The 26,511-nt window shown below is 35.0% G+C and overlaps 1 protein-coding gene across 1 annotated transcript in view; it reads right to left on the bottom strand.

Moving 5' to 3' along the window:
- Positions 1-14,386: 14,386 nt before the first annotated feature.
- LOC143586409 (glutamine synthetase, chloroplastic-like) overlaps positions 14,387-26,511 on the bottom strand; it is a 47,803-nt gene continuing 35,678 nt past the window's right edge. Inside the window, exons 7-8 of the mRNA XM_077067965.1 lie at positions 14,613-14,668; positions 14,387-14,520 (exon numbers count right to left, since the gene is read on the bottom strand). Coding sequence (XP_076924080.1) covers positions 14,387-14,520; positions 14,613-14,668 — 190 coding nt within the window. The remainder of the gene's footprint in view (positions 14,521-14,612; positions 14,669-26,511) is intronic.

The raw sequence follows: 26,511 nt of genomic DNA, 5'->3' as shown, positions 1-26,511 counted from the left end.
ATGAAATAGTGCATGGATTTTTGAGATTGCTCATCTAACAATACTATTAAAGCATCACAATTGTCCACATGACAATCAACTAGGTTGTCCACCTATGCATCCAACTCACCATGTTTCCATATTGATCTTTTCCACATATTCATCTTTTATTTTATTCAACAGAAATTACAAAACATTGAAACATTGAGCCCTATTTAAAGACTTATAATCCACACCCAATTCTGAAACTCATCATTCTCTCAAATAACCTTTGAAACATATTAACCCTAATTTTTTTGTTCGCCGTCTATTACCGTCATGTACACCCAATTCTAATGAATCCATCTTCAACCCTCACATATCGGTTGCTCTGCCACAGATCCCAATCCCTAACATCCAGATCTCCGATATCCCGGCGGCTCCGAGACCAATCGGAACCCGGAAACACAATATGCATCGGAACCCTATTAATCATTTTAATCTCTCTCTCTCTCTCTCTCTTTCGGATTACTACCTCCATCATCGCCTGTTCCGGTAAGCGAGACTATTCTGTTAAGTGAGATTAATCATTTCCGGTAAGGTTTTATTTGATATTCTAATGGCTTATTATCATATTATTCGTTATTTTATTAACAATTTTTTTCGTTTTTGTTTGTATTGATTTTAATTATTATATGATTTTCTTATAATCTCTTTACGTTCTATATCTAAATCCAAGATTCAATGGATATGTTTAACTATTACGGTTTTCTGGTAAGGTTTTATTTGATACTCTAATGATCAATTCTCTATTCATTATTTCATTATCAATTCATTTTCTTTGTCATTATTTCCGGCTATTCGTAATTATTCTGATTACACTATATAACATTAATTTTACATTTGTTCACATTATTGGTGATTATTCTAGTTACTAACCCAAATTCCGTTTAGTTCAAATAATATATTGTTAGTTTTATCAAAATAATTATATATTGATACAATTTACCTTATATCATAATAATATTTAAAAAAATCAAACGATTTGAATATTAATGTTTTCTAAAATAGTTATAAAATAAATTGATTTGACTATATTAATTATTTTCATGAGAGTTATAAAATTAATTGATTTGATATTAATTCTTTCCAAAACACTTATAAATATAACTGATTTGACTATGTTAATGCTTTCCAAAACACTTATAAATTTAACAGATTTGACTACGTTAAAGCTTTCAAAAACATCCAAGTTATTTTTTTTATAATTATAGAGTAATAGAAGGCGAATTAAATCACCCATTACTAATTATGGTTAATATTATTTCTTTAATGTTCAATATGATTTTGTTATTAGTATTCCCCTGACTTTAGTTTACTTTTGAGGCGTTGCGATTCATGATATGTTGTTATTGTAAACTATTAATTTGGTTCGATGAACTTAAGACAACTTTAACAGACAAACAACGTCAAAAATACCATTTTAGTTAAAGGAACATGTCAAGTTCATCATTTTTTACTTAGGCTATGCGTAGTGGAGGGGCTACAATTGGGGGCGAATTGCGCCGTGTGGCGTCCAGTCAGCACGGGGTAAGAATTTGTTTTTTGGGTGTAATGGTGTAGGGGCTACAACTAGTAATATAATATATATATATATATGTATGTATATATAACACACACACATCCATACATGCCAGCCCCACCACCCTGAAAATCGCCCCTTCTTTCAGGCGAAGAGAAGACCTCACCCCGCGCCTTTTCGCCCAAAAATCGCCAGGAGGGCGGTATTCGCGCCCAAAATCGCCCAAATTTTAGCCCCATTACATATGGCCTTAATCGGTCATTATTAACATTTCTAGTAAACATGTCAGGATTACCTATTTTTACTTAACCGGTCATGATTAACATTTTTAGTAAACATGTCAGGATTACCACTTTTATATTGAAATTTGACTTTAGTTTCAGATTGTTACCATTATGAATATACTTTGTGAATTGTATATTTATGTTAACAATGCAATTTTATAATAAAATGTACATTTATTTATTTCAGTTTTATATATTTTTATGCTTAAATTTCAAATGAAGATAGTTATTAGAAACAATCATCTGTTTGAAATTCAAATTAATTAATATTCAGATTAATTAACATAATCATTTTAATTACTTGAAATCACAACTAACATTATTTGACCAATCTCAACGGAATTTAAAAACTTTTCATATTTTTCAATGTCAACCAACTTTCTATTTATTTATATTTGACCAATTTTAATTACACGTAAATGTTAAAATTAATGTCTAAAAATAAATCACTCAATTAATAATTTCAATATTTTGTTCGAAATTCAAATTAACATACTCATTAAATGTTATTAAAAATAGAATAAGTTGTTTCTTATATACGAAATTTAAAATTAATCATTTCAAATTTATATTTAAATTTCAATTTTTAAATTGTCACTATAACTGTTTAATTTATGGTTAATACTCATAACATATTTAAACCCGATTAAGTACAAAATTTTACAAATTAAATACAAACTTTTAAAGCTTTCCATAGTATTCAATCTCAGCGAACTTTATAATTTTTTATATTTGACCATTTTTTAATTATACCTAAATGTTAAAATTAATGTCTAAAATAATCCTCTGATTATAATATTTCATGAATTAAAAACCTTTACATAAATTTTTGAAATTGGCTATTTAACCAACTTTTTTTGTATTTTGTAATTATGTCAAAATTATTTAGTACAATTAGTACAATACAACAATATTATTTTGATTTTTTTATTTATAAAATTGAATCATAACCTTATATATTATATATCTAACTACAAGTTTAATGTCAATAAAACAAAAGTTAAATTATAAATTCATTTATAATAATAGCTTGTACATTTATTTATTACGGTTTTTCTATAATTATATGTTTTTGTTCATATACAAATCATGTATGTATGTGTGAACTTCATTCCAAATTATATTAAGAAATACTATAATTCTAATTTGTCAATTAATAATCATATAATCTAATTGTAGTTGTATCACAATCTTAGCAAACATTATTTGACTAATTCTTTTCAAAAATTAAAAGATTTTTATACTTTCCAATCTTAGGAAACTTTCAATTTTTTTTTATTTGACCAATTTATAAATTTTATAATTATTTTTAAATTTCAAGATTAATGCCTAAAATAAAACCCAAATATTTTTGTATAACCGATTGTAGATCATTTTTTTGATATTCCAAATAAGTTCCATATTATAAAATATTATATCTTGGTTTATTTTATTTTTCAGGTTGTGAAGCAAAATGACTTTCTTTTGGTGGAATGTTGAAGAAGTTGATGATGGGCTAATATGATTACAACATGTTTATGTCTTCGTTTGTTTATTTGTTTTTATTTTAGGTATATTAACTTTGTTTGTTGATGTATGTTGTTTTGTTTTAATAAAAACAACAATGTAATACCTTCTAATGAATGTAAAATTATTTGTTCTTATAAATATTACACTATCAATTCATTATTATTATTATTATTATTATTATTATTATTATTATTATTATTATTATTATTATTATTATTGTCGCTATATATATTTATATACAATTTTCACGCGTATGATATACATGCTACTAGCCATTAAAGATATTGAAATTTTGCATTATTATTTGAGTCTTCGTCTCCGATTCTTTCAATGTTATAGATATACATTTTTTAATATGTGCCAACATTTTGTTCTAAAAATCTTATTTATACACATAAAATGCATAATATATCGGCATGAATGTTTTGTTTTAAAATAAATCAAACACCAAGGTTTAGTTTGCAAATTATAATTTATAATTAATAGTGTATAAATATATCAAAAACTTCTTATAGAATATATAAATAAAAATCATTATATAATATAACTCAATTTACGCATTACATGTAATAGTTTTTACTTTTATTATAATTTTCATCTGTGTGTAACACGGGCTTTCATTATTAAACATGTTATTATTTTAATGGTATATTTAATTTGGATGATATTGTTTTTTTTTAAATTTTCAGGTGTTGAATCAAAATGAGTTTCTTTTGTTAGAATATTTGAAGAAGTTCATGGTAGTTTAATATGAAAGAACATGTTTAGGTCTTTTGTTGATGTTTTCTGGTGGTTTGGTGTACACTAACTTATTGTAACTTTAAACTTTTTATATCTAGACATTGTAAATGGTTAACGTTTTGCTCCAAAATTTGAATAAGTTTTGTGTTGCTTGAATTTGTTTTTTAAGTTTATTATGTTTGTTGACATGTTTTTTCATCCGTGTGTAACATGGGCCTATACCCTAGTTAATATCAAATATACACACTGGGCTTGGAGACATTTTCCGACGAGATGACGGGATCAATTCATGGGAGGATATTACCCACACCATACGATTATGCTCGAGGTGGTAGCCTCGCAAGATTTAAGGTTTTGACAGATATTGTTTGGTGTGAGTTCCAACAATGAAATCAACATATGCAATCAATCGCCATTAAACAAGAATGTGCACAATAGAACGACATATGATCGTTCATATTATGTAGGGGGTCACAATACAAGTACAAATATTATCTTGCCGACGAGATATCCACAAACGATGCTTGTTTTGTGAAAGCATTTTTGTCTTCAGAGACCAATAAACGAAAAAGATCAAGAGAGCACTAGAAGTAGCTCAGTAGGAGGTGAAACGAGCTTTTGTTTGTATCCTCCAAAGTAGTTGGAATATACTTTGAGACCTATGAGGACCAACATAATGCACAAAAATCAGAAGAATCATGTATGCTTGTATCGTATTTCGTAACATAATCTTATAAGATAATGGTCATACGTATCATATGTATATTTCATGAATACGAGCTTCTCTATTTCAAAATGGTCCACAAGTAAATGCCAAGACCGCTTTGGAGAATTGGGTTCCAAAAACCTTTCACAACGTACGAACGAATCTCTTTGAGCATATTTCAAGAGTCCACGTACATTCACTTGACGAATAGTCTTTGTTTATTTTGTGGAAAGTTAGTATTTTATTAAGGTATTTTTTTTTCTTTCTTTAAATTATAGTATTTACTAACATGTTTTTCTCAATAGTAACATATTTTAACCTCGAGATCCTGATCAATAACGAACATAGGGTTTATGCTGGTGGTCTCAAGGTTGTTCATCCGGGTAAAGACATCAAGGATGGTCTAATTTATACCTACTTCAGTGAAGACTACTCATTCATTGAATCCTTTGAAGAAAGGAGTAAAAAGGTGCTGAATGACTTGGTCAACAAGATCATTTCAATGGTGAAGAAAGAGAAAGCTAATACTGTCTATTTTCACAACTTCTCTAGATTTGATGGGATTCTCCTGCTAAAACACCTAGTATGCCATCATTGCTACACGCTTAAACCACTGATTAGGAACAATAGGCTTTACGAGTTATCAGAAAGTTTTATTATTTATTAAATGCACTAAAAGCCCATTTGATGTCCCCTCACATGAAATAGGGTCTGTGATTTTCGGTCCCCACTTGATGTCCCCTTACATGTATTAAAAAGTTTTGTATGTTTTCTCTAGCTAGTTTGTTATTTTGTTTTTTATAAAATGTATTCAAAACAATTTGATTTTTTTTTTGTTAGGTTTAGATACATGAGTTAATGTTACCTGAGAAAAGAGCCAAATTTGTTTATCAAGTTGTATGTTATTTAACCTTTTTATTTATTAAAACTAATATGATTTTTTATAAAAGAATGTAAACTCTCTTAATTTAAAAAAAAACGCTCTTCAAAAAGATTAAAACAAGTATAGAAAAAAAACATTTTTTTAAAACAAGAAAAGCAATGTTTATTAGATAAGAAAAAAAAACGTTTTTCTATGTAAGAATAAATATATTTTTCTTAAAGGCTTTTAAATATACATAAAAATATACATAGGAAAAAAAGTTGTTAAATAAAAATGCTTTTATAAAAATAATAGTGATAATAAAAAATAATAAAATAACAAAAACACAATAAAAAAGTCTAAATCGTATTAATGTAAAACCTAAGGAAATGAATATGTTTAATAAAAATGGATGAGGTTGGGGTACATTTAGCACCACCCATTATTTAAGACTCATAAAAGAGTAAAACCCATTCAATGTTTTAGTAATTTAACTTTTAATCATATTCCTAAATGTTGGTCAACTACTAGCTAGTATATAATTATATAAGACGGACGGTCGTCATTCCAAATAAGAAAAAGAAAGGCATGAAAGTTGCATTCTTTAAACATACTTTGCCTCTTGATTATGACCAATCACCCCTTTTCGTTTAATTTATATTTGTTTTGTATAATAGTGATTAGTGAACTCTTCTAAGACCTATGTGGCATTTTCCAATCAATATTCTTTGTTCTAGAATCACTTTCGTGGGTTCTTATTAAAAGCCTTCCATATTTGACAAATAAATTACAATAACATATACGTAATACATAATCATCACATAAGTTGTAACAAACTAACAACCATTAATATGAATACATATGCATATTGTTAGGTCCACCGTTGGATCCGAACTATAGATACATTACTGACTGCATCTCGTTTGCTGGATCTGATTTATGTAACAAACTACCATGTGAATACATATGAATACATTCGCCTACCCTAAAATTTTCATTATGATTCATTATTCTATAGTTAAGGGGTCAATACATACCAAATTCGAATATTGAGAAGAATATTCAGCGAATTTGAAGATAATTCGAATCTAATGACAAACCAAAGAAATAACCAAAAGCCCCTAGGTGGAGTCAATATCCAAGTTATAACATCTGCAAGGAACACATCATCATTATCATCGTACTCAGTAAATCCCAACAATAGCAAAACTATGGTAGGGTCTGAGAAGAGTAAGATGTATATATCCTTACCTCTACCCGTAAGAATATAGTGACTGCTTTCAGAGAAACCCCGCCTCGAGGTAATAAAAGACGAACTAAAAATTAAAGGTACCCAATAAATACCACTCATAACAAGCCATTGGTAGGGCAAGGGGAAAGTACTGAGTAGGATTTGGGACGAATTTTTCTCTATCTAGATAGATAGAGAGGTTACTCCAACTGAGACCATGACTCCAAACACGTTTATTTACAAGTAGCGTATAATATCTAAACAACATAAGTGTGGCAAAAAGAAATTAAATTGCAACAAAACAGAGAGTACTAAAATAATAGTAGTATATTCATTGATAAAAAAAAAGGTGAGAAAACTATAGGAGTAATATATAAAGAGAAAATTCCAATTTGCCTCCCTGTAATATATCGTCGTGAGATGGAATAACCACTGAAAAATAATTTACGCATGTTGTACCATTTTATTTCTCGGGCGGGTTTTTTTTGACTCCTTTCCGTCAGTTGACCGCGTTGACTAACTAAAAAAGGTTGAAATGACCATTTTACCCCTAAGCCTATAAATAATTCTAAAAATTATGTTTCAAAATCGTGTAGATGATGGGGTTCGAACCCCCGACCTTCAGTTTAACAAAACACAAAACCTACCATATGAGCTAATCTAATGTTCGGTATAGTTGTATAATATGAAATATATATTACCACTTCCTCACTTCATATCTTCATCTTTATTATTATCTCCATATTCATAACCTCATATCATCACCATATCTTCATCATCATCTTCTCAAGTTCATCATCATCTTCGATTTATTCACACTTTATGTTAATTTATCCTTTTAAAATAATCTGTTACAAGATATATATTTTATAATTATTTCCATATCTCATAAATGTTGGAAAATAATCTGACCATAAATCTCTAGAGAAACTTTGAATAAAAAAAAGAGCAATTGGTGGCCGGAATCCATGGTGGAAAAACTAGATGACCGATATCCGGAATCCATGACGGCGGAAAAACTAGATGACCGGAATGCCGACAACCTCTTCTTCTTCTTCTTCATCTCTCCATCCTCTTCCTCTTAATCTTTTCCGCCTCCTCCGACCCACGCACCACCCCCGCCGGCAACCTCACCTGCTCCGGCGACCGTGCCACCTAACTTCATCCCATCAGGCTCTCAGACAAACTCAACACACCAGTTCGACCAACCGCACCAAAATTTCAACGGGTTTCTTGTTCGACCACCGAACCAAATATCAACCGCACTAGATTAGTTGTTAATAATAGTGGGTTTGGTGTGTTGGGGTTGAATGAGGTTGATGAAGAACATCAAATGAAGATCGTCTGTTGTTGTTGTTGTTATTATTATTATTATTGTTATTATTATTATTATTATTAGGGTTAGGGTTTGAGATTTGAAGGGATCTGTGTGAAGCAGAAGCAGAAGCAAATGATAGTGATAAGTGTTTTGTTTGTAATGGGAAAGTAGGGATAATGAGGCTTCTTGATTTTGTTATAATGTGTTATTATTATTATATTATTACTATAATTATTATATTTATTATTTATTAGAAGAAGATTACTAAAATACCCTTAATATGTGGTATTATTACTAAAATACCAACAGTCAACCGACGGTCAACTAATGGTGGGAGTAAAAAAACCCGCCCGAGAAATACAGGTGCACAACATGCACAAATTCTTTTTCAGTGGTTATTCCATCTCGCGACGATATATTACAGGGAGGCAAATTGGAATTTTCTCATATATAAAAGAGCAAAGAGGCATGAATAGGTTAGCAAAAATACCCTTAAAAGTGCCTACGCTCCCTCCTAACAAATCTATACACCAAAACTGCACTAAAGAAAAACTAAGTCTAAGGTAACCAAAAGTGTAAGAAAAACTAATACCCAATACTGTGATGAAAACGAAAAACAAACACAAAAAATGTCTAAAGAAAAAGAAAGCGCATTCACTCAAAAAAGAAAGGCCTAAAACTAAGTTTTGTAGATCAGTAAGAAGAAAAAGGATGCATAAGTCGTCAAAGATAGTCATTATTGACGATATTACGGTGGCAAAGTATGGACAATAAAGCTTAAGTGACAAATTTTGAAGCAACATATCTTTCGTCAGTCGTCACTGCATTAACAACTTCATGATATTCAAGCTTCAACATTGGATCTTAAGACAACTACATAGCACTTTGAAGAACATTGAACAATATAAAAAGTTATCTTCCAAAAACATTGCATACCACGATCTAACTTGCCACAAATGTAGCGTAAATTTGTAAAATACGCAAATTGACTGGCTTTAATACTAGCAGTGTCTAGAAAATAGTGAAGAAGGCCAAAGTTAGTCCATTGAGATAAGTCGATCACAAAAATGAGAGGCGATAATGAAGCACGCTTGCGGTGTATTCATTTTGTTCAAATAGGAACACATGCATATAAAAATGATTAAATGATGGTTTGATAAATGGCCTTAGAGCATTCCCATCCATTCTACAAATTATGTGAGGAGGTTTCCTTTTTTTTAGAGATGGTTAAAAGTGGTTTTCGAGAGGAGGATGGTTGTTCACTTCTATAATTTTTTAATGTTTTTTGAAAGTAATTGTGAGTGAAAGAGAGAAAAAATGTAATGATAAAAGTATACAAAATATTATTTAATTAAAATGAGAGAGAAAAGATGATGTTTTTAGTGTAATTATAGAGATGGAGATGGAAAATGGATTGAGAATGCTCGATAGTGTGGTTTGCACCTAGGGCTGTTCAAAAAGCTCACGGCTCGAAGCTCGCTCGAAACTCACTCGAAAAAAGCTCGGAGAAAGCTCGCTCGAAATCGGCTCGATTGTAAACGAGCCGAGCCTAGCTCGACTCGATTTCTAAACGAGCCGAGTCTGAGCTAGCCCCGGCTCGACTCGAGCTCGCTCGATAGGCTCACTCGATTGGCTCGAACTATTTTATTTTAATTTATTATATATATATATATATATATGTATATATATACACATACATACATGCATATAATTATCGAGCCCAATTATTTTAACACATGGGATTAATTTTAATCCAACTCAATTTCCTTTCTCACTCCATAGTTCATATTCATAATTTCATATGCTGAGTCACTGAGATATGAGACTTCATAGTTCACACACTCAATAATTAGTATACGTTCCATTTTCCACCCTAACCCTAGCCGCTTATATTCACCTCCGCCGCCGGCTGCCGCTCATATTCACCTCCGCCATCGGCCGTCGCTCATAGATAATACTTCTCTGCTTAATTTTGTATTTGGTTTGGTTTAGACTTGTTGAACATATTTTGTTTTCGATGGTGTTATTAGACATATTTATTTAGTTAGTATTTGGTTGGTGTTGATCTTAACGTCATATTTATTTAGTTTAGCTTGATGGTTGCATATAATTTTTATTATTACAGGTAAACTCAAGCCAAATCGAGCCGAGCTTGAGCTCAAATTTTTAGCTTGATTAAGAGCTCAGGCTCGGCTCGATTTAAAACCGAGCCGAGCTTGAGCTCAAATTTTTAGCTCGATTAAGAGCTCGAGCTCGAGCCGAGCTAGCTCGATTGATTATCGAGCTGAGCTTGATCTTGCCATGGCTCGGGCTCGGGCTCGGCTCGGCTCGTGAACATGCCTATTTACACCAGGTGGTCAATACCAAAACGCACTTAGCGACTCTAATTCAAATTTAGTCAACCTAAGACCCTAACGTTGTAACTCTCGTGCAAATCTAGCACGATAGTGTTTTTTTTGTTATTTTTATAAAATTGTTAATTTGGCGAAGTAGGAAACCTAGGCGATAACGAAATTATTTTTTTATGTTTAGGTTTGGTACTGTGGCGAACCTAATTAACCAAAACTTAAAGAATTCGCGTCGGCCCGCCGCCGCAACGCCTGTGCTCTTATTTTATTTGTTTGCCGTGGATTTTGTTCTAAATATATTACTTTGTTGTATTTGGGTGTTAAAGAATTTATTTTTTTGTTACTTTCAGTATTATAAGCCGATACCAAAAGATTCACGTCGGTTAACAAAAGCAACGTGAGCTTTTTGTATGTTTTTATATATGTTACTTTGTTGTTTTTGGTCATTAACGTATTTATTTTTTTGGTTTTACTTGAGTATCGTAAACAAATAACGATCAAATTCACGTAGACTTGTAGTCGCACCATGCGTGTTTTACAATACAAAGACGTTTTAAATATGTTCTTTTTTTTATCATAAGCTATATAAGTGTCAATAACATTAGTCCGATGCAACACGCCTGGTAAGCTACCTAGTTATGTTTAAAATCTATAAGTTAATTAAAAAAAATATAAATTTTGTAATTAATTTGTTTTATTAAAAGTCGGTTGCAAAATAATCTAAGCGGTTTCAAATAGGATAGGGTTTTCAACCTCACAAGTTGTTTACCCAAACCATTTTGGCCTTGTAGATTGAAACTGAAACCGGTTTTTAACTGAATCGCTTTAAAAGAAAACCCAAAATGTGCCTTTCTAGTCTTAGGAATGATAGCTGTTGGGCCAACATTATGGGGGTTAGTTATGCTTATGGCCTTAGGCCGAGTGTAGTGGGTGGTAATATAGGGTGAAAAGGGGTGATTTTTTGGTGAAACACCGCCCCTCCGACGATAATTAGGCGAAAAGGGGCGGGGACGGGGTATATTTATCGCCCAACATGTTTGTTGTTTTGGTTGGTTTATATTATTATTATTATTATATATATATGTGTGTGTAAGATATATATATGTATATATATGTATATATATTATTATATTACTATTTGTATATGTATATATGTTGTGTGTGTATATATGTTGTGTGTGTGTATATATATGTAAAGGTATATGTATATATGTTGTGTGTGATATATATATATATATATATATATATATATATATATATATATGTATATGTATATGTATATGTATATGTATATGTATATATGTTGTGTGTGTGTATATATATGTATATGCAAAATGAATCCCAGAAACAACCCGAACCAACCGAACCACCAATTCCCTCCTTTCGGTCAACACCATGGTTCGCAAAACCAACCGAACGTGAACCTACAATGGAACCCGATGAACCTAAACCAACCGAGCTATCCGTTTCAATTTCCTGACCCGAACCTAAATATGTACGCCAACCGAGCTATATGTTTTTTTTATATTTTTAGTTATGTATTTTTTTTTAGTTATGTATCTTTTTGTATTTCTTTTTAATATAATGCATTTTTATATAATTATTTAAAGAAATTGGTTTTTATTTGATTAGTTTAATTATAAAAAGAAAATAATAAAAAAAGATACTGTGGGGCTCAATTTGTAGCCCCTACACCATTACACCCAAAAAACAAATTCGCCCCCTTTGCTGACTGGGCGCAACGTGTCACAATTCGCCCCCATTTGTAGCCCCTCCACTACACATAGCCTTATGGGCTTAGCTCAAAGTTTAGATAGAATACATTTGCTACGCCTTAGAGCATTTCCGATAGCTTCTCTAACTCATCATTATAAATATATTAAAAACACCAACTTTTATCTCTTCTTTTTTGAATAATAATATTTTTATTTTATCATTACTTTTTATCTATCCTCATTCATAATTACTTTTAAAATACATTATAAAATTATAGAGTATAAATAATGTTTCTCTAAATTACTCATGACCAGTAACTTTTTTCACTCATGTACTCACAACCACTTCATACAATATAGAAAACTTACTTACATAGAATGATATTAGTTAGATCTTTTGATCTACTGTGATGTTTTCTTCTCTTGGGTTTATCAAGGTCCAAAAAATGTCTAAAATGAGTTTTGAATTCTTACTCTTCTCACTCTCAAAGTTCACCTATATTCTCCAACGGATCTTCTGTTTTAAGTATCCAGCCCTTTAACTTTGATTATTATAAAAATAGTCCTTCAAACAGCCCACTTGATCCTAGCAGCCCATAATCTATACATAAGATTACAACCCGATTTGATCTGGTTAGATTGCAAACAGTCCACCTATATTCTACAGTGTAACTTCAGTTAGATTACAAAGATCCGATAGTGAAACTGGTGTCAATATGATGTGATCTGGGTTTTCCCCTTATAAAGTGGTTTACAATCTGATCTGGTTTTGACTATCTTTGACTCTTCGACCGGTTTGGCCAAAATTTGATTTTTGCACCTCTAGTTCCCAAGGCTAATCCCAAGCCCAATAAAAGATTCGTATATGATATGAGTCCTATGACTCTATGAGTGTTGAATATGATTAAAATAACGATGGTATTTAAAAATATTGATAATCTTAGTCTTCCGGCAAATTATTTAGAATAAAGTGTTGGATGGTATTTTAAAATAACGTTGGCCCATTTGATCCCTTTGCAATTTGCATTTAAATTAATTTTCTTAACAAAGTTAAGTTATTCAAATCGTTTATTTCTGGACCCGAAAATCAACAATTTGGAATTTATGAACGATTGGTTATGGTGAATGCTGTGAATCTCAACCGTCAATTGTTGGGTATAAAACTTTTTCAGATAAATCTAACGATTTTGTATTATTAAAGAAGTAAAAGTTATGAAACTTTGTTTTTAGTAGGATTGGGTTTGCTATTCAAAAAGGGGTTGCGGTGCAGTTTGTTGCCCGCTTATCTGCCACTTCATTGTAAATCGTTTGGATGTTTTTAAAAAGATTGAAATGAAATTTATTTAAAGTTTTGTCATCTAAAAAAAATTTCTTAAACTATCTTAAAATCCACCCAATCCTGCACTGCTAGTCTACCACTCAAGTTTTAACATGAAACCTTAAAGGGTGACGTCACTCCCTTCAATCACCCTAATTTATTTAGTTTTTTAATCAAATGAAAATAAAGTTTCAAAATTCCCTGATTGGATAAGTCGAAAAGGCATCTTTAGAAATTGCAAAAGTTGGTCTTTGGGTTGTATCACCCGCATTTCGATGTGCGTAACCGAACTATCACCCCACAACATACCGAACACATTTAATTATTTTAATTATGTTTATATACAACTTTTATTCAAGTGGTTTCACTGTAAGAAATTTGAGATTTAGCGGCGACAAAAGTCGTCGTGCTTTTAGCGGCGACTGCTACCGCTAAAGTAAAAAGTTGTCGCTATTGGGTCGCCACTAATACTTTTCTAGGCTAACTCCGGTAATGAAATAGCGCCGGCAAGGTTGTCGCTAATACGAAAAGGGTGGCCGCTAAAGGTCAATGACCAGTATAAAAAAAAATGTATTTCCGATATTCAAGATTTTCCAAAATACCTATAAATACAACAAATATGCAAACTTTTCCAAAAACATAAAAGTACATAAATGTCAATACCGAGCTTTACATAATCACGTAGAAGAAATCAAACTAGAAACAAAATGTTGAAGCAGATTATGACTTTTTGGGACCCTTATTAACAAAATGTTGAAGAAATCAAACTTGAAACAGAACACCGGGCATTCTGATATCTTGAATCGCCTTGAGTCTACACGCCCAACTTCTGTGCAGCAAGTGCTTCAGCCTCAAGAGAAGGCTCCCACAGTATTGTGGTTTCTGCAACTAATCCAATCACCGTATACGGGTCCATGTTTGACGCATGATGCCTATCTTCCAAGTAACCTAAATGTTTTAACATTAACCCGATTGTTTAAAAATCGATTAGTATTTTCGATTAATGTCTGAATTAATTTAAATGAAATAAAATTTAATACCTTTGCCAGCCTTCTCAATGTCACACCCCACATGAATTGAGCAACCATGGCTATAGCTACTCCCTGAAAGTTGGCCAAACGCAAAAATATATAAGTTCTAAATATATGCAAACTTGACCTTTTTGATAAAATTTAGAAGAATATTGAAGAAATACGGATCTAATCCCTAAGGAGTTAGATCAATGAGTCCACAGGATACAAGTCGAAAAATTACCAAACTAACGATATAAGTCCAATCTCTCAAGTTCAACGACAGAAACCTGCAAAACAATCACCGTGAGCTCGTTACGCGAATGACAAGAGGGGGGGGGGGTGTCTTCTCGTAACCACCATCCGACCTGAGAATAAGTGTCGTGTTAAAGAGAGAAAAGTACTTTAGGTATTTAGAGTAAATCGTGGGGAGTGAATGAATACCTTGTGGAGATGATGAAGGTATATATAGCCGAAGAGTCTGGGGAATATTATTGGTTCAGTTGTCCTTTTCCATAAGATGCTTTTGTAACAACCTGAACACGTGCCCGCATATGACTGGACGTGTTCAATTGCCAAGTGCACGGTTATAACAAACTCGTCACCTGCCCTTTTTTGATTGGTTGTTGCATCATGTGCTTCCCATGGAAAGATCCTTGTAAATCTTCTAGAAGAAAGTTAGATAATTACAGTTGTCCCCCTGACGTCACCCTCTAGTCACCTTCACGGGTTGGAATAGTACCTTGCGGATGACTTCTGAGGAAGTCTGGGTCACTCCGCAAATAGTCTTTGGATTTTGTTCTTATTCTTCCTCTGACTTAAGTTATGCGGGTGATTAAAATGTTCCGCGGGTGACTTTTGAGGGAGTCTCTTCCACCCATGGGTAATCTTTATGAGTATTTGGGTCTTTTTGCTACCCTACCTCTATAAGCCCCCCCTCCCCCCCAGTCCATTGTTTCTTCCGGGTGAAGTTTTATGCGGGTGAAATTTTGGACTTAAGTATGTTATGGGGATTTTTGAATTTTTGTGTTTGGTGGAAATATTTTTTGTTTTGTGAGGATAACCATGAAAAAGGACAATGTGACAGCTTGCAGGCGCCGAATAGTTGATATGATGTCTGTGCCGGCTGTCAACTGTACTTTGCTGTACACCTTTTTTTGTTTTTTTTTGGTTTTCCCGCGTGACGCGGCATATCTTCACTGGGCCTTATATTTCTCTCTCCACTGACCCCTTCCCATCGCAGTAATTGCGATCGGTATAGATAGGGCGTTTGGGGTAACTGTTGATTCTTTATCGCCTTTGAATCTTCATCTTCTCCCTTTCTCCTACTTAAAGCAAATCTGAGCCTTTATAGTTCATCATTGCTCGTTGTTTCTCCTTTTCCCCTGATCCGATGGACGGTGATAAGAAAACCTCGTCTTCACCCAATATAGAAACGATCGAAGTAAGTTGGAAGGAATCAGATTTCGAAAAACTGATTACGACCTACGACATCACACCGAATGGGAGCCAGAGTTCCCTGCTGCCGGTTCGATTGCTAACAATCCTCAGGCCAACAAAATATCCGTCTATGGCGACTTCTTCTCGCACGGGAATCTACGGTTTCCGATAACCAAGTTCCTGGGGAACGTGCTGACTGGCCATGGGATACACCTATCGCAGGTTCATCCCTTTGGCTTAATGCGGATTCGTCATTTTGAATTCGTGTGTAGGGCTAACAACATTGTGCCCAAAGTTGACAAATTCTCAGTCTTCTACAAGATGCACAGCCGCGACAGGTGGTTCAACTGTGCCTCCATGGCCAAGAGGGTTATAGGCACCGACCCCCCCCCCCCCCCCCCCCCGCAACGCTTACGAATGGAGGACAAAGTTTATCCGGATACAAGAAGACGTTGTCCCCATTACGATGGTTCACCGTACGGCGAATGAGAAACTCCCGAATATGAATATCGCTTTTTTGAAGGGCAGGAATGGCTCAAGACCCTGATGCAGAAACCGACGCCGATGCTGGCCATCTTTGAAAAGGCCCTTGTGTGGGCGGGTATGAGCCGCTTATTGCCATACCCAGACCTGGAACCATTTTTCCAGAATATGGATGAGAGTAAGTGTTGTATTCTTTCCTCATTTTTTGCCTTAAGCGTTTATATATCATGCTTGCATTCTTTTAGGCGAGGGGTCAATGCTTGACACCCTGTTGGAAAAGACTGTGGGGGTGTCCGCAGAAACGTATCTGTGATGCAAAGGCTCTGCCCATTTTGGACAAGACCCAAGATCACTTCCTCTTTCCTACCAAGGTGCGCGTCGAGCTGGTGATTTCAAAGGCGATATTCCAATTAGGTGCGTTTCCCTTGAACCCGCGACCATTAATTGATTTAACTTCGGACAGGGTGATTGTGCTTTTGTATTCAAATGACGAGTCGTCACTCCGCGAAGGATATTATTCTGATAACATGCCTGAAACTTTGGCAGTTATGCGTGCATTGGCAGATCTGGAGCGGAAGAGGAAACATCGGTCTTCCAAAGCAAGTGACGCAGAGCCCAGCCACGCGGATGCCAAGGAAGAGCCTGCCAAAAAGAAGAAGAAGGCCTCCGGCCCAAAGAAGCAGAAGGTCCGTCTTGCGGACCGTGTGAAGGAATTGATGCAGGCTTCTGCTCGTAAGTTGTTTGAAATTATAGAGTAACCGTCTTTTTACTTTGTATTTTTGATTCTAACCTTGACATTTATCATTTGCAGAGACAACTGATACACATGATCAAGGTGTATCCACGCAGAAGCCCCCATCTCCTCCTCCCGCTATCATCATTTCCGATGATGTGTCTGGTTCCAAAGGAAAGGAGCCGGTTAAAGTCACTGAGGAACCAAAGACGCAAGAATCTCCTCGCCACACTCAACCTTCTCTGCCGCAGTCTCCTCCCCACTTTTCATTTTCCTCACCATCGCGTCAAGCGGGTGGTGGGGAGGCTTCCCACTCCCAACACTCAAGTGCCGATAATTACGGAGTGGCGAATCCTGAGAAGGATGACCATCTGTACATACCCCACTGGACTTTGGCGCAGGGGTCCAGTTTTACAGATCAAGACGTCTACGCCGAGTTTCTGAGCTGCAATATCCCACCCGCTGAACGTGCCTTTCAACGTGGGTGTCCCCGCCAAGATCTCGCCCGTAGTGTTAACCCTGTCCTATCTAAAACCGCGGCCAATGGGCAAGATATTTTGCGATAATGGCTCTCAATGGGGGAAAGGTGGGGAGAGATGTCCCGGGTGACTGAAGAGGCCAAGAAGAATGCCGAGGAGCAGCATCTTAAAGCTAACATTGCTCAGTGGAAGCTAAAAGGTGCAGAAATTGCCCTCAAGGCAGAGAAAGACAAACAAGCAGCCGCAACTCGCCAATGGGAGGAGGCATGCTAAAAAAAATGCTCTTCTTATGGCTGTCCGGGAAGAGACAAAACGCAAGGAGGCAGACCTAGACAAAGCCCTTGAAGCCAAAGCTGCACTGGATATTCAATGTACCAATCAAGGTAACTTGATCCAAACATATGGGGAGGAGGCTAGGCTACAGAAGGAGCATGCTGAATAGATGGATAAACGGGCGGAGGATATTAGGGCCGCATATGCTACACTTGTGGAGGGTCATGGTAAGCTAGAGCAGCGTGCCAAGACCTTACATGAGGATAACTTGCAACTTGCGAATGGCTATAAAGAGATGGAGAAACGAGCCAAAAAAGCTGAAGAGGAGAGGCAATGGCTAATGTCTGAGGGCCTTGCACTGGTACATTTTTCTTACTCGCCTTCCACTCTTTCCCCGTATTCTTATCATTAGTTAACAACTGCGATTTTCTCTTTTGTCTGGTAGGTTATTTATCATATCAAGGACGGGTCGGAGTTGGTAGATAGTCTTGCTATCTTACTCAACACCTCGTCTCAAGCCGGTCGCAAGGTTGGCTTTGAGGAAGGTGTGGAGTACATAAAGGCCCAACGTTCCGTTGAGGAGCATTCGATGCAAGGGCTTAACGTTGGGAGGGAGTATAATAAATAGATGAAGGAGTACGATGAATTGTCGTTCTCCCTTTAAACTATGCTTCTCGAATTCTCGTATGCAGAAGATGGCGTCCAGTGCCTGAAAGAATACTTATGTGGGTCCTCAGATGACACGCCTTCCACTCCTCCAACTTCTCCAAAGCCGGATACTCCTTCCAAATTCCAAGGCACAGAAGATGCATCCGCCCAGGATCCGTAGAATAATTATAACTATGCTTTGTAATCATCCTTATTTGTAATCCTCTTTGACTTAATAAAAGAAGTTTTTATCCTTTACACTTTGTCTTATAAATAATATAAGTGTTAGCTTTTAGGATCTTCTTCTGTATCAATAAAGGATTACTTGATATAATTAATATTACATTTACTGACTTGCTGGTCGCTGCTAGCACGCAGGCCAGTAATAACTTATTTGACACGCAGGTCACTTCTGGCACGCAGGCCAGAAATAATTTGTTTGACACGCAGGCCATGAATAATTTATTTGACATTCGGGTCACTTCTGGCACGCAAGCCAGGAATAATTTATTTGACATGCGGGTCACTTCTGGCACGCAGACCAGGAATAATTTATTTGACACTGATGTGTTGTAAAACATACTTGTTTTCCGCACCTTTTTATCATCTTTTAATTGCTTAATTATATAATAAATAATTATTTAACTTGTTTTGGCATAATCTTACAAAGTTTTATATCTTTCGTAGGTTGCGAGTTTTAAAGAGAAATAAAGACCGAGTTTGCAAGACTTAAAGAGCCTTTTTGACCGATTCTTGAAGACCAAACTCAAGGCCCGACCCAAGACCACAACGGGAAAGCCTTTTATGCATATTATATTAAAGAGAAAAAAGAAAATAAAAAACCCTAAGCCCCCCATTCCTGGCCGAAATCAGCAGGAACCAAGCCAAAAAAACTTCTGATCGGCAGCTTCTAGGGTTCCAAAGAAAGTCGTTTTTGCATCTTGTGTGACCAAGTGAAGAAGAAGGAGACCAAAGGAGATTTGGGAGATCATCTTGGGACTGATTTTCATCACAAAACTCAGCTCATATTGTTAGTATAATATTTATAATCTTTGTTTTCTTGTTTATGTTCATAACTCTTTTGATTTTGACCTTTAAAGTTGAATTCTTTTGCAATTGAGTTGGAGGTTGAGTTGTCATTGATTATCATTGATTGTTGAATGAATTGGATTATGTTTTTGATGATTAATATGATGTTTACATTGAGTTATAGCTGTTGTCCGAAAGTTATGATTAGCTAAACTTGTTAGTTCTACCTATGTTTGATGATTATTGTTAGGTTTTGATGAGTTTATTGGATTGTTTGGTTAATATGACTTGAATTGCTATTGAAAGTTTGGTTTAATGATGAATTAGGTTGTGTTTAGTGGCTGTGACATTATTGATTTTATCTCATAATCTCATACTTCGATTAATTGAATTGGTTTTGATTGATAGTTGTATGTTCAATTATTTACGTTGTGTTTAGAGTTTGTTTGTGGGGTGTACAACCGTAGGGTTTTATTGAGATTGTTAATTGATCGAATTCAGTGGGTAAGCACCTTCTTAGAGACCTAGAGGTGATAGGAAGTAAAGTCGTCTCATTGCTTTTAATTGTTAGGATTAGGATAGAGCGAGAGCGGGTTCGGTTCTTTTCGGGTTTGGGTTTGTGAGCGATTAGTTGGTCTAGTTTGAGTTAAACCAAATTTTTCCTCTATCCTTGGTTGCATAGTATTCGTTTCCAGTAGGGTCGTGTGTCGGTGAGTCCGAGAGGAGAGTCAGCATTAAAACAACTTAGCATTCGTTTCCCGGTCTGTTCTTAAAATCAATTAAGTGTAAGTTAGGGTTTGTTAGTGAGACTGAGAGGTGATCTAGCTTGAGCGAAACCGTAGTTGTGTCATCCTTAGATACCAGTGTCGTGAGATCATTCAATCCATTAGCTTGTTAGACCTTCAATTTGATTCTTACCTAGGTAGACATTTTCTCCATTATCAGTTAAGCTTCTAAGTTTCATTAAGTGTTTCGTTAAGTTAAGTTAAGACCGGTTTATTAATTTAGTTAAAGTAATTTAAGTCAAGTAGTTAAATTATTTAAAAATCAATCTAAAAAAATATTATTCTTAGGAAGGTCTTGTCTAGGGTTTAGTAATCATAGGCGTTTTCACGTGTCCTTGTATTCGATATTCGGACTTCTTAGGTCTATACTACTTGTGATCGGTACACTTGCCGGTTGTGTGTGGATTCATTAGGAGTTTCGTTTGATAAATTTAAAGCTTAGTTGTGAGTTCCATAGAAAAAGCATTCATTAGACACACATCAAGTTTTTGGCGCCGCTGCCGGGGACACGGTATGAGGCGTATTGAGAACGACTCGAGTTAGGGACCTGCCTATTGTATTTCGTATTATATATATATATATATATATATTAATTGAGAAGTTGAGGGTCTCTCACAAAACGTTACTGTGCTACAGTTACTTTATTTTATGCTTTGTGTACAACTCTTGACTGCATAATATAGTATCCACATTGATGGACTTATTAACTGCCACATTTCCTTCACCCCTGCAACTACAACTACTACTTTTCTCTCTCTCTCTCTCTCTCTCTCAATTATCTTTCTCATACTCATACCCAAGTTTCTTTCTCAAGGTTGAAGAGTTTGTGTTCCGGATGTTCCTTCTCCGGCAAGTCCATGACAACCATCAATGATTATGGTCGGTGGTGGATCTGGGACTCTCCATCTAAGGAGAGACAGATTCAAAGAGACGGGCATTGCCCTGCCATTACCAGCGGCTCCAGGTGTCTATGGTGACGGCGGAAGTGTGACGATTCAATTTCTCTTATACCTGTTACTTTTCTGGTGACTTTATGGTTTCTGTACGCATGTAGAGACAGATTGAAAAGGGTCTGGGAATGGGTTCTAGAGAGAGAAACATATAGACGAGCGTTACTCCGCCGTTGCCGGCGGTTCCGGCTGTCTATGGCGGCGGCGGAAAGTGTGGCGTTTAGGTTTTAATTCTTATAGTATTATCTTCCCATATCTTACTGAAGAATTAATGAATAAGGGAAATTGTTTTCTCAAATTTTTTACAAAGCAGATGATATTGAAATCTATGATTTTTCTTTCCGATTTGGTAATTTAGTTTGACTTTTGGTGTGCATTAGGTGTTCATTTTAATATTAAAATTGTTAGTAATACTAGGACATAAGTTGTTTATATATGACAATAGAATATTACCTTCAAACTTGATTTTCACTCAATCACAATGCCCATCTATGAGTAATACAATATAGGTTATTAAAGGATGGGATTGGGATGGATTACCTTATTACCTTGGATATGCACACATATAGGTTGGAAAAAGGATACGGAACACAACAAGCTATTTTTATTGAACTCAACTCTACCATATAATATGGTGTAAATGATGCATTTACTTATTCTAAGGATTCGATCAGCCGTAATGCACGGGGTTGTTTACTTTGAAAGAGGCTTAACCCGCCGCGAAGCGCGGGGCCACCACCTAGTTTATATTTAGATTAGATTGGTTATTTAATTAGTTTAGTATATTTTAGTTTAGTGTAGTTTAAGTTTAAGTTTATTTTTATTTTTATTATTGTTGTTATTCTTAACTATTTTATCTATTTTTATATGGTGCCCGTGATCCGTTTCTTTTGATTGTTCTTTATAGGAAAAATGTTCAGATTACAAGTTGGAGAACCATGGTGCAAAGTTTGTGGCGGAAATCACAGGGTACATGATGCTTATGAGAGGAGAAATATAGAAGTCGAGGCACGGAAAGCTCCATGGAATCACTTTTGGCAAAGCCTCCTTCATACCGATTTGCATATGATCAGATGGGGAACTTCTTAGGACATAAAGATTTGTCAGGGAATATATTAGAGCCCACCCCAGAATCAGAGGTAATAATGGATGATGTATTGTTTGCTATTAGAAATGATTTGGAATATATTCCACCTTTGAGTCCACCTTTGTTTGAAACTCTTAGTGAGATTGAAGATATTGGAATGGAGGAGCAGAGAGCAGAGAAATATGTTCCCTCTTGGGAGGAAGAATTTAAGGATGAGTTTGGTGAAAAGTTAATGGACTTGCCCATTACAGATGAAGGCGAGTTTGACCCACTTGGTGATCTAAATCTGTAACATCCTGAATTTTCAAAGAATAATATTTAAATATATAATTTATTTATGGCATAACAATTACTCAGATTAATAGAGAAAGAATAAAATGATAAAATAATAAGATAGAAGAAAGTCAAGGAAATTGTAAACAAGTGTTAATAGTTAATTAATAATAAATATAGAAAGAATTATGGAATTGGGTAATTAAAATGGATCAAGATGGTGGGATGGGCCTTAGGTCCATGGGCTTTGAGGAGTATAAATATCTCATTAAAACCATCCTAAACCCTAATTCTTATTTCCATCTCTTCCATAATCTCTACACACACTCCAAACACGCACACCTTCCTTGCTATACATAAACGGCCAAGAGAGAAAGAAAGAGATCCGACACCAAATCAAGCCAACTATTATTAGATCTTCTATATATAAGGTAGATCCAAGGATTTAAGTTCATAACCAAGCCAAACGACAACAAACGAACACGAAAAGGTATGTTCTTGATCCTTAATGATTAAGTTTTCATTAACGTTTGGCCTTGAAACTTGAAACGAGAGTAGATCGGGTATAAACGAGCATTAAAGTTGAAAACTTGATGATAAAATGGAACTTAACGAACTAGGAGCGGATCGTTAAAAGAAACCCTAGATCAAGTTTGGATGTTTTAAGATTAAAGATCCAAACTTTGTGATTTCCCGAGTCAAATCTTACCCGGAAATGGTCACGAGAACGTTTAAGGGGTAAGATAGCATCATGTTAGAGAATTATGTGTTAAGTAGTAGTAATAATAATAATAATAATAATAATAATAATAATAATAATAATAATAATAATAATAAACATGGGTTGAAACCCAACCCTTGACCCTCATATGGTCCAAAACCCATCTGCCCAGCCTAAAACCAAGATACAGTGAACCATCAGGTCATCGGCTTCCTTGCAGCCAAGCAAATCACCATCGATCACAATAAATTCGATTACACTTAATTCGATTACAATAAATCGTTTACAACATACATACACACTCGATTACAATTGTAGTCGATTCCTAGAGGAATTCGATTACAATTATTGAGATAGATGGTAACAATGAAGACCAATTAGATTGAAATTCGATTACACCCGGCCGAATCATAAACTCGATTACAAATAAAACTCACATACAATCTATGAAGTTCGATTACAGTACTTGAATAAATACGTATACAGACTTCGAATACACTAGCAATCAATTACAATTGTAATCGATTCCTAGAGGAACTCGATTACAATTGTTGAAATCGATTACCCTCCAGATCTTGCTTACATTGTGATCGACTCCGGCAACGCTCGGTTACAATAAACTCTCGATTACATCAAATCGATTACACTGCCATATCGCTTACAATCCAACTCACCTTATAAATCGCTCTCACTGAAGACTCGATTACAATCTGGACGCATACATACATAATCGTATAACTCATTTACTTGGAGCTGTTGAAAGGAGCAGAACAAAAAAAATATAGATGACGAAGGAGAAAGGGGCGCAGATGTTTATGATGTGGAGGTTGGGCTTTGTATAATATCAAACCAGGCCCATATCAGATTTGCGTATGGCCAGTTGTGGGCTCTTGGACCCATATCAGCCAAGAACTTGTTTTTGTGTCTAGCCCGAAGCTTAGCCAAGCCCAAATACAAACCCGAGCCCTATAACACTCCAACACCCGATCACTTATAATTCGATTACATTACGAAGTGACTTGATAAATTTGTATTTGATCTCGTTGAGAACCCAAGAGTACAAAGAGATACTCGCTTAAGTATACGCCTAAGATTTCACTTGGGGTTCAAAAGTATGGGATAACCTGTGTGTCCTATACATACACACACATACGTCTAAATACGAGCATACTTATAAACACATGACAATTTACGAGGAGGGACGTGAACTCGATAAAGAAAAGAATATTAAAAGAATATTTAAATAATCGAGTCTTAAGATAATAATAAAATATTTTTGGAAAGAGAAATTAATAGTAAAATAATTAAAAACCTTACATTAGGGATTGTAAGAAATATAATAAGTAAATGAAATCTAAAAAAGGCCAACCGATCATACCAGACTTAGTCATTTCCAACTGGAATGCAAATAGGGTGAATATTGATACGCGTACCCTATATACAGTTTGCAGGGCGCAGTTAAAGAAGGGAATTACGATAAACAGAGAAAGAAACAGGATCCAGGTGATTTTCTTGCCCCATTTCCTTGTTATGTTTTCGGGGCTGTGTTCACACTCGATTTGACAGTTAATACACTTACCTTAAATGGTAAGTGTATGCCATGTATGATATATGTGATAGATACGATTGAATGCTTGTCGGTACGTGAACGATCTTCGGATATTGCACGTATTGCCAAGGGAAGAGATTAGTTCCTTATATGGATAATATATAGAGTACATTCTATGGATAATGTATAATGTTCCTTCTATGGATAGCATAGTGTTCCTTTTATGGATAGTATAGTGTTCCTTCTTTGGATAGTTTAGTGTTCCTTCTATGGAGAGTATAGTGTTCCTTTTATGAATAGTATAGTGTTTCTTCTATGGAAAGTATATATGGTGTTCCTTCTATGGATAATATATATATAGAATGTTCCTTCTATGGATAATATATGTGTAGAGTGTTCCCTCGATGGAGAATATATAGCATGGGCAATAGTAATAGTTCTGTTAATAGATATTACGTGACGTTCCTCTTATGGATATTTATACAAAGATAAAGCATTAATACGTGTCTTCGGATACGTTAAGAAATATATAGGAATAAATTGCCTGATTAACTAGAACTCACTCAGCGTAGATGACTTTTAGTATGCACGTATGTGAGTAAAATGAAGCAGCTTGTTTAAGGGGAGCACGTGGCATTGAATAGAGGCTGGCATCGGAAGACCCGAGATGTTTATCAGTTTATGTTTAATTACTTGGTTTTTGAAAGACAAAGATGTTGTTTAAGACAAGTTATGTAATGTTTTATGAAAATTTTTATATTCCGTGAAGTTTTAATAAACTCTAATTTGTAGAACTGTGTTTATGAGTAAATCCAACTTCCAAATGTGAGGCACCAGTAACGGGGCCTTACAAGTTGGTATCAGAGCAAAGTTCGAGAGATTTAAGCGTCCTACATGCTTAGACTCGAATACAAAATGGAATTTAAGTAAGAAGATACCAGTTCAAGAATGCCATGTGTCACTCAAGCAATCTCGGTAAAGGTAAAATGCATGGTTAGATAATAAACGATTATGTTATCTTAATTGCTAGAGAAAGGATGTGTTAGGGATACAGGTAGGATTTCATGCTTGATTGATTGTTTAACTGCTTGAGATTAGAATCAGCACAAGTGGAATCATAAAGGGAAGTATGTAGAAATTGAGGAGTAATGAAAATAGTTAATTACACTTGGCTAATGTCATTAACTACTTAGCTTACAAATCATGTGCTAAATAATTCCTAAAGTGATAACGTTTGTGTTTTCCCTTTTAGAATACGATGGCTGGAACAGGAGGAAATGTGGGAACTAGAGATATTGTGAGAGCTGGAGGTCGCACTGGACGTCGTGGCAGGCCTCGTCATGTCCAAAGACCTTCGGTCGAAACAGCTTCCTACACCGGAGATGAAGGAAGCGCAGCTGGGGGAAACTCGAACAACATTGAAGGAGTTCAACTGGATCCCGCAATCCAAGCAGCTATTATTCAAGTTGTAGCCACTCC

This window comes from Bidens hawaiensis, unplaced genomic scaffold (genome assembly GCF_021521415.1).
Source record: "Bidens hawaiensis isolate Kalapana, Puna unplaced genomic scaffold, B.hawaiensis_p1.1 tig00034647_1, whole genome shotgun sequence".
Taxonomy (NCBI): domain Eukaryota; kingdom Viridiplantae; phylum Streptophyta; class Magnoliopsida; order Asterales; family Asteraceae; genus Bidens; species Bidens hawaiensis.
This window is presented reverse-complemented; position numbering and strand designations above follow the sequence as displayed.